This window comes from Cebus imitator, unplaced genomic scaffold (genome assembly GCF_001604975.1).
Source record: "Cebus imitator isolate Cc_AM_T3 unplaced genomic scaffold, Cebus_imitator-1.0 Scaffold244, whole genome shotgun sequence".
In the NCBI taxonomy this organism is placed as follows: Eukaryota; Metazoa; Chordata; class Mammalia; order Primates; family Cebidae; genus Cebus; species Cebus imitator.
Genome location: NW_016107559.1, coordinates 2,317,813 through 2,326,462, shown reverse-complemented (window position 1 = coordinate 2,326,462; position 8,650 = coordinate 2,317,813). Strand labels below are relative to the sequence as shown.

General features: G+C 43.9%; 1 protein-coding gene across 1 annotated transcript in view; it reads left to right on the top strand.

Annotated features, from left to right (window-relative positions):
• The first annotated feature begins 925 nt into the window (after nt 1-925).
• RAD23B (RAD23 homolog B, nucleotide excision repair protein) overlaps nt 926-8,650 on the top strand; it is a 47,352-nt gene continuing 39,627 nt past the window's right edge. The window contains exons 1-2 of the mRNA XM_017498574.1: nt 926-1,060; nt 1,278-1,446. Coding sequence (XP_017354063.1) covers nt 1,381-1,446 — 66 coding nt within the window. The 5' untranslated portion in view covers nt 926-1,060; nt 1,278-1,380. The remainder of the gene's footprint in view (nt 1,061-1,277; nt 1,447-8,650) is intronic.

Here is an 8,650-nt window from a genome sequence, read left to right as displayed (position 1 = left end):
AGCAACGCGGGGAAAGGTGAGGGGGCTAATGCATCCGTTCTAAGAACTCTGACTTTAACTTGGGGCTAGACGGGGAACCACTGGACAGTTCTGCCCAAGGTGTGACAGAACTTGACCTTCGTTTTATTTTTAAAAAATTACTATCATTATTTGAGACGGAGTCTCACTGTCGCCCAGGCTGGAGGGCAATGGCGCTATCTCGCCTCACTTCAACCTCCGCCTCCAGGTTCAAGCAATTCTCCTGCCTCAGCCTCCCGAATAGCTGGGATTACAGGCGCCTGCCACCACGGCCGGCAAATTTTTGTATTTTTAGCAGAGACGGGGGTTTCACCACGTTGGCCAGGATGGTCTCGAACTCCCGACCTCAGGTAATCCGCCCGCCTCGGCCTCCCAAAAGTGCTGGGATTACAGGCGTGAGCCACCACGCCTGGCCAACCTCCGTTTTAAATCGGCCCATCTGTTTAGGCCCAATGTCCCAAGCCTAGTGAGAGAAAACAAAATTTGAACACGGGCAGTCCGGCTCAGGAGCCTGTGCTGGCGGGATTAAAGAATCAGTAGACACCCGGAGGCTGAGTTCCCCAGCGAGACCCCCGCGGGTGCCGGCCCCTAGCTGAGGTTACCGCCATCCTTTCACTTAAACTCCGCCCCATTACTCCCCGCTCCAGGGCTCGGCATCCACTCTGCCGAGTCTCCACGTAGCGCTTCGCGGGCTACAGATTGCGTAACTTCGGCAGCCGGGCGGAGTCTGGAAAGAGGCGGAGCGGCGGCGGACTGCGAGAACTCTCCGGCAATAGTTGCGTAGAGGAAGCCCGGAGAGCCCCAGCCGTCCGAGGAACGCCGCGCCTGCGCAATCCGGGTCCGGGTCGCCGACATTCCAGAGCCGCCTTCCGCCCGCCCCCAATTCCGGGGCGGAGTCCTCTGCCGCGCCGGCGCAAAGCGTCGCCGCACCCCCCTCACGCCTGCGCGCTTCGTCCGCCTGGCCCCATCCCCCCCAAGGGTTTTCGGGTGGGGGAGGGGGTACGTCTCGGCGAGTCACGATGATGGCGGCCACCATCCTGTGGTGAGCTAGCGGATTCCTTGCTTGACTCGCAGAGCCCCTCGCGCCTCCTCCGGACTCGGTGTCTGGCGCCTGGCGCGTGAGGAGGCACGGCGGCCCGAGCTCGAGCTCGCGGAGAAGGCCGCAGTCACAGCGGCGCAGGCCGGAGGACAGGCTGGGGGAGAGGCCGCTCCGCTAGGCGAATGTGACAAGCCCCCACCCCCACCGCCTTCCTCCCCAGAGCCCGAGGAGCGCGGGCGACCCCGGGGCCCCGCCAGGCCATAGACCCCGCCCAGCGGCCAGCACCCGGCGCAGGCCCGGTAGCAGAGCTGCGCGGCGGCACCATGCAGGTCACCCTGAAGACCCTCCAGCAGCAGACCTTCAAGATAGACATCGACCCCGAGGAGACGGTATGCACGCGGACCGGGGGCGGGGGCAGCCGCGTGCGGGCCGCGGGGAGCGCCAGGATCCGGGAGCGGAGCTGGGCGGCGCGCTTCAGCGGGGCAAGCCCCGGAGGGTGCGGTGAGGGCCCTGCGTCTGGGTCTCGACCCCGGCCCTGCCGGCGTGCGGCGGAGCCGACCCTCCCGGCTTGGCCGGGGGCTTTGTGGTAGAATAGGGAAGCAGTGGCCGGACGCAGAAGGCCTGGTGGCAGATGGCGTGGAGCGCACGCCCGCGGGCCCGGGCCTAGGAGCTTGTGCTAGCAAGGCCGGAGGGGGATGGGGAGGTCCAGGCAGCCTCCGCCGTGGTGCCTGGCTTTCTGGTGTGGGTGCACAGGTGGGGGAGGGAGACGTAGGCGTCGCCAGTACTCCTGTGTGGACCTGGTTAGGCGCTTAGGTCCCAGAGTTGGTAACCCGAGAAGATGAGCTTTAAGGAAAAAAAAAAAAGCATCAGGTTTCGTTTGCCGCCGAGTGAGAGGTGTGCGGTGGTGAAAATGAATTTGCCCCTTTACCCCCAGAATTGTTAACCCTTTTATTTGTAAGTGAATTGTTCTGCTGCCTTCCTCCCGCCGCCCAACCTACACCCTGTGTAGACCACTTTGAGGCCTCTTTGGTGGTGAAGGTTTTATTTAGCATTAGAGGCCTTCAAATCCATTCCAAGCTCAAACTGAACTTCAGATTTAACGAGTTCTCTGCTTTATCTTGGCATTGTTAGGAGTTGTAACCCTTCACCCACACTCCCCCAGGCCCCCAAACAGTAGCTCTTCAAGGGGGGGAAAAGAAAAAAAACAACTTTGAATCCCTTCTGCAGTTAAAGTCTTACACATTTCGGAAGTCCACGTTATACATTTTTCTGTATTTGTGACTGCATAAAGAGACACTGTTGAGGTCAACACAACTTTATGCCAAGAATCTAATAATGCCGTGAGTGTAAATTTACTGCTTATGTTCTGGAATACACCGCTAAGATTGTCATAATGCTAAGTTTAAACCAGCAGTTTCCTGCCCAACTCTATTTTTTAAAGTAGTTGTTCCTATTTTGGGTGGAGATCAGGGGCTTTGGTGTTAATTAAGTTGACCATTTGTGGTTTTGTAACTTACTTGGTTTGACCTTGGGCAAATTACGCTTAGTTTCAGCCTCTGTACCATAGGGATAATACCTGCCTTGCGGAGATGTAAGGATTAAATAGTATGTACTGTATTTACTTGGTGGTCAGTAAATGGAATCGATTAAACAGTGGATTCCTTTGAGTGGAGATACAGCGTTACGTTGTACTTATTTAATCTTAAGTTTTGCACATCTTTGTTTAAGAAACAAGGAGAGTTCCCCCAGCCTTTCTGCGATTTTGGTACAAAATTATTTGTTTTCAAAATATATGTAGGTGTAGGCTGTGTGATTAACTTCTTAAAGGTACAGGAGATATCAGTTACACATGAAAAACTTTTCTGTGTCCTCAGAAGTAATTGACAACACCCTGTGGACTGACAGTACTAATAGAATCAAATTCCTCTTGAATGTTTCTTTACTGCTTAATATGCGTTAATAAGTTGAAGGGTGAAAGTTAAAATGGGGTCTGTTTGATGATATCAGGCAAACTACGTAAAATGCCTATTTGCCTTTGGTTCTTTGCGGTAACAAATGTTGGTGCCCCAGTAACTTAATCAGCTTATAATAGTTTGATTTTAGAATTATTGAAACCTAAAGAAATATTGTGGCTTTTTGATAAATATTTGTGGGTGTATTGAAGTTATGCAGTGACTCTTTCAACAGCTCGACTAAAGTATATTCTGTAAGATTTGTTTAGCGTTTTAGGCACTTTTCACCTAAAGTGTTAACTGAGAGCCAATGCTGTATCTGAATTTGTACAAATTCTTTTTTTTTTTTAATGTTTTTAATTTTTTTTCCATTCCTCACCCAACTTATACAAATTCTTAACTATTTTTGCTATTTTCCAGTTTATTTCCAAGGAAAAGTAGTATGTTATACTTTTAGAAATAATATTTTTGAAAAGCTCATTGTTAGGGAGTGGCTTCTACAGCTTTTGTTGCTATTTATATAAATATAATTTTGTTGCTATTAGTATAAAAAACTAATATTGTTAGTCTGAGGCAAGAAATTAAAGCATTTCCTCTGATATATGGAATGTTTGCATTTAATGACTTGTCAGTTTTTATTTTAATGACTTTAGGAAATTTTTTCAAGACAACTGTTTCAATTCTATGTAGTGGGTTTTAATTAATATTTATTTTTGATACGAAAATAAATATTAATTAAATATTATTATATTTAATTAATTCCAATATTCTTATTGGAATTAATTAAATATTCCTCAGACTTCCAATAAGAAAAGAAACAGTGAAAATTATATTTAATAGGGCAACACTAAGTGTCCTGTTTCTAAGTTGTTATGAGAACTGGGTAACCAAGGATATTAGAAGTAGATCTAAAAAGACAAGATAGGATCTTACTGAGACCCGTTTTTGTTCTGCTCAGAGGTTTGTCCTTGTTTAATTTTTACCTGGGAGGAACCAAGGAAATTTAGTAACTTACGTAGTCAGTATAGAAACTCTTATGAACTTGAGATGAGCGTGAGCGAAAATGGAAGAAAGGACCGTGCGATAAGGGGAATCATGGGACTGATTCATTTGTTGAACAAGTAAATGTTTAGTGAGCTTTGCTGGCAGAACTGGAGGAGTACAGGGACCTGTAGAACGTGGTCTGGGGCATCTGGGAGCTTTATTGACTTAAGTGCATGGCTATAGAGTAGGGGATATACAAAGTGGAAAAAACAAGATAATTTGTTTTAAGGTGTTTTTATTTGCTCTAGTTTTAACTAACAAAACTTTCTTAAGACTTATTAGGCATTTTGTACCATTTACTTGACTATTACCGTGATACGTTACATGACCACTGTCTTTAGTGTTAACCTTTACAAAGATCTTTTTACAATTGTAATGCTAACCTTCTTATAAAATATTCAAACAATGCAGAAACAAAATGAGAAGGTGGTATGTATGCAGTAGGGAGACCATTGCTAGATTTTTTTTCATTATGTGGTGGTCTGTCTTCTGTAAAAATTATGGGAGACATTTAAGTAGCCTACATATTAAAGCATTGTGAGATGTGTAATAGACCACTGCTTCTCTGAAATTCTTTAAAATTCTGAAGTTTAGTGGTGTGATGGACATTTAGAGGGACATGGAATACAGTTTTTAAGCTCAATTTCATAGACACTTAGTTTTTTATATTGCTGTTGGTTAAAGCCACTTAAATAAAAGGTTTATTTAAGAATAAACCTTTTAAGTTTAAAAAAAAAAATACAGTGCAGCATTTTATTGCATCAATGAAATGACAACAAGAAAGAGCATGTGGTGTACAAATTAATCCTGCAGTCTAACTCTGGGCACTGTTTGCTTTGAATAACTAAAAACTCAGTAAATTTGAGATGAGACTTTAAATGCAAAAGCTGAAATGGGGTTGGATTACTATACAAGTGACATTAAAACTGTGCATATACATTGGATTTTTTTTGCTAAGAATTTTAAAGATACTATTTTAATATCTATAAATAGCATATTAGTGTGCTGTGAAGAATTACCTCATTTTGTGGTTTATCTCTATAATGTGATTGTTACAAAATATTACTTTACCCTGTACTTTGGGAGGCCAAGGCAGGTGGATCACCTGAGGTCAGGAGTTCAAGACCAGCCTGACCAACATGGTGAAACCCTGTCGCACTACTAAAAATACAAAATTAGTTGCGCACGGTGGCGCATGCCTGTAATCCCAGCCATTTGGGAGGCTGAGGCAGGAGAATCGCTTGAACTCTGAAGGAGAAGGTTGCAGTGAGCTGAGATGCACCATTGCACTCCAGCCTGAGCAACAAGGGCGAAACTCCATCTCAAAAAAAAAAGACAAAAAAAAGTGTGTGTGTATCTAGCTTCAGTACTCCTGTATTATACAGTATTTACTAGCCATCATTTATTAGTGATTTACTTACTAGCTATCATTTATTATTCCTGTGGTGGTTTGTTATATTTTTAATATAGTCATGCTAGTTTCAAATTATAGAAGTTTCCTAGATTATTAATGCAATAAGTAGTAAATATTAAAATTTATCACAGGCAAAATTAAAAGTTCTCGGCATATTGGTAGAACAAGACACAGGAAGAAACTGAGAAATCTAGTACACTTTTTGCCAGACTTTTGCCGTTTTGATGCCTTGCACACAGTAAGCATTTAGTAAAGATCTTTGAATGAATTGAATATTTCTTTTGGTGAACTAGCGAGTGTGATCCCCCAATGTAGAGTGTTTGCATGTTGATTCATTTATTTAATAAATATTTGCTGTGTACTTAGTGGTCAGGCCCTGCTGTGATGGTGTATGCATTCTAGTGGGATAAAACCATCAAAAAACAAATTTTAAAAACCAGGTAATGTTAAGTCCTATGTAGAAAGTTGAAATAGGATAACGTATGTGATAATACTTCACTGGGTGGCTACTTTTAAATTAACTAGTCACTGAAGGTCTTTCTGAATAAGGTGACATTTTAAGCTGAGAGCTGAATAAAAATGAGCACACAGGATGAGAAGAATATTTTCTGTAGGGAACTGCTGGGGTAAAGAATGTGTTTAAGAATGTTTTGGGAACTAAAAAAAAAGCCTCATTGCTAAGGTGGTGGGTAAGAGATAAAAGAATGAGTTAGGCAAGTGGCCAGAGCATTCCTTGTAGGCTAGGGGTTTTCAAGGTAAAATTGGAAACATTTACAAGCAGGACAGAAATCTTTTCTCTTTTCTCTTTTTCCCTCCCTTCCCCCCTTCCCTCTCTCCCTCCCTCCCTTCCTTCTCTCCCTTACTCTCCTTCCTTCTCCTTGCCTCCCCTTCCTTCCCTCCTCCCTTCTTTCCCTCCTCCCTTCCTTCCCTCCCTGCTGTCCCTTCCCTTCCTTCCTTCCCTTCGTTTTTCGACAAGGTCTTGCCCTGTCACCCAAGCCAGAGTACAGTGGCATGATCATAGCTCACTGCATCTCCGAACTCCTGGGTTCAAGTGATCCTCCACCCTAAGCCTCCCCAGTAGCTGGGACTATGGATGCATGCCACCACGCCCATCTAATTTTAGTTTATTTTTTGTAGAGATGGGGTCTTGATGTTTTGCCCAGGCATCTCCAATTCCTAGCCTCAAGTGACCTTCCTGCTTCGGCTTTCTAAAGTGCTGGGATTACAGGCACGAGCCAGCACACCCAACAGAGAAATACTACTTTTAGGATTTTTAAAGGTTACTTTGATACTGTGGGGTGGGCAAGAGTGAAAAGCGGAGAGATCGGTTAGGGGGCTTGTGCAGTAGTTTTAAGTAATTGGAGCTTGAACCAGGGTAGTAGGAGTGGAGGTGTAGAGAAGTAGTTGGAATTAGGGTATGTTTTGAGGGGTATAGTTGGCTGTGCCACTTGCTTTGTGACCTCGGGCAAGTTACTGAGTAGATGCCTGTTGGTTGGTCCTCTCCTATGAAATGAGAATACTAGTACTGAAAGTACTAAGCTATGGAGTATGTAAGTTTGAAATAATATTAACAGGGCTTGGCAATGTGGTCTCACTTTCCTTCCGTTGTTCTTGCTTAGAAAACCTCAAATGTGATTAAATTGACCTCAATGTTTGTACTTGCACCTGAGCAGCCAGAGATGCACCTGTAGCCACTTTGACTTGTCTCTCTTAAATTCATGAACATTACCCTTAATTGGGTCCTTAGTGTGCAGCGCCTGACAGTCTTACAGTTTACTAGTCCAGTCACTCTTCCACTGCCACAGGACAGTTTCATATCATCTGCCCTCCTTATTTTCACTTGATGACCCTAGTTTTTATTTGATTGAGAATTTAGAAGTAATCAAGACAGAATGTCAACAGGGTCCTACCGTAGCTACCTACCTGCTAGCCTCCTCTTACTGTAGGTAGTTCTGAATTGTAGATGGTGCTATCAAAGGCCAGTCCTTCCACTTTACCTTCTTTCTTTCTTCCTTTCTTTCCTTTCTTTTCTTTCTTTTTTATCTTGCAGTTGTCATCCAGGCTGGAGTGCAGTGGTGCGATTTTGGCTCACTGCAACCTCGCCTCCCTGGTTCAAGCGATTCTTCTGCTTCAGCCTCTTGAGTAGGTAGGATTACAGGCATGTGCCACCACACTCGGCTAATTTTTTTACATGTTTGATAGAGACAGGGTTTCACCATGTTGGCCAGGCTGGTCTCGAACTCCTGACATCGTATCCACCTGACTCGGCCTCCCAAAGTGCTGGGATTACAGGTGTGAGCCACCACACCCAGCTCTCCACTTTTCCACTGTACTTCATCCCCTGTCATATGTGAAAGACGTTACTCCATCAAATCTTTCTCTTCTGTTTCACTGATTTTTCCCATTTCTAGAGTATGCAAACATTTTTTCCTCATCTTAATGATACACTCCCTTGTCTCCACATCCCTCTTTAGTTACTGCCCTGTTTCCCTGCTTCTCAAGCAAAACTCAGGAGTATCTCAATTCTGTTTACTTTTTTCCACCTTTCTCTTTTCAGATCCACCATACTGCTCATAAAAGGGATTCCCTCCACCTTTGTACTTGTGCTTTGTCCTTAAGCACGATACTTTTTTTGTTGTTAAGATGGGGTTTTGCCATGTTGACCAGGCTGGTTTTGAACTCCTGACCTCAGGTGATCCGCCTGCCTCTACCTCCCAAAGTGCTGGGATTACAGGTATGAGCCACTGTGCCTGGCCTAGCACAATACTTATTTTATATATATATATATATATATATATATATATATATATACATACATATATTCATTATTAGAACGGGAGTAATAATAATTGACCTGCTTTCCTAACGGTAGTGAAAATCAGGTAAGATCAAAGGCATGGAAATATTTAGTGAATTGTGAAATTAGAAATAAATTTTGCAGCTTTTAAATAAATCCTTTCATCAGTTTTTGTTTTGATCATTCTTCTCACTATCCTTTCTGAAAAAGGTTTGTATGAATGAAATCTTTTCATTCTCTTAGCTTGACATAATCAGCAGTTTTGAACAGTGTGTAAAAGCAGTGAACAAGGTCCTGCTGTGATAGATACTGCATAGGATTCCAGTTAATTTCTGGAAGAAATTAGCTAAATTTAAACCTACTGTGGCACAGTGAATTCTACTGAA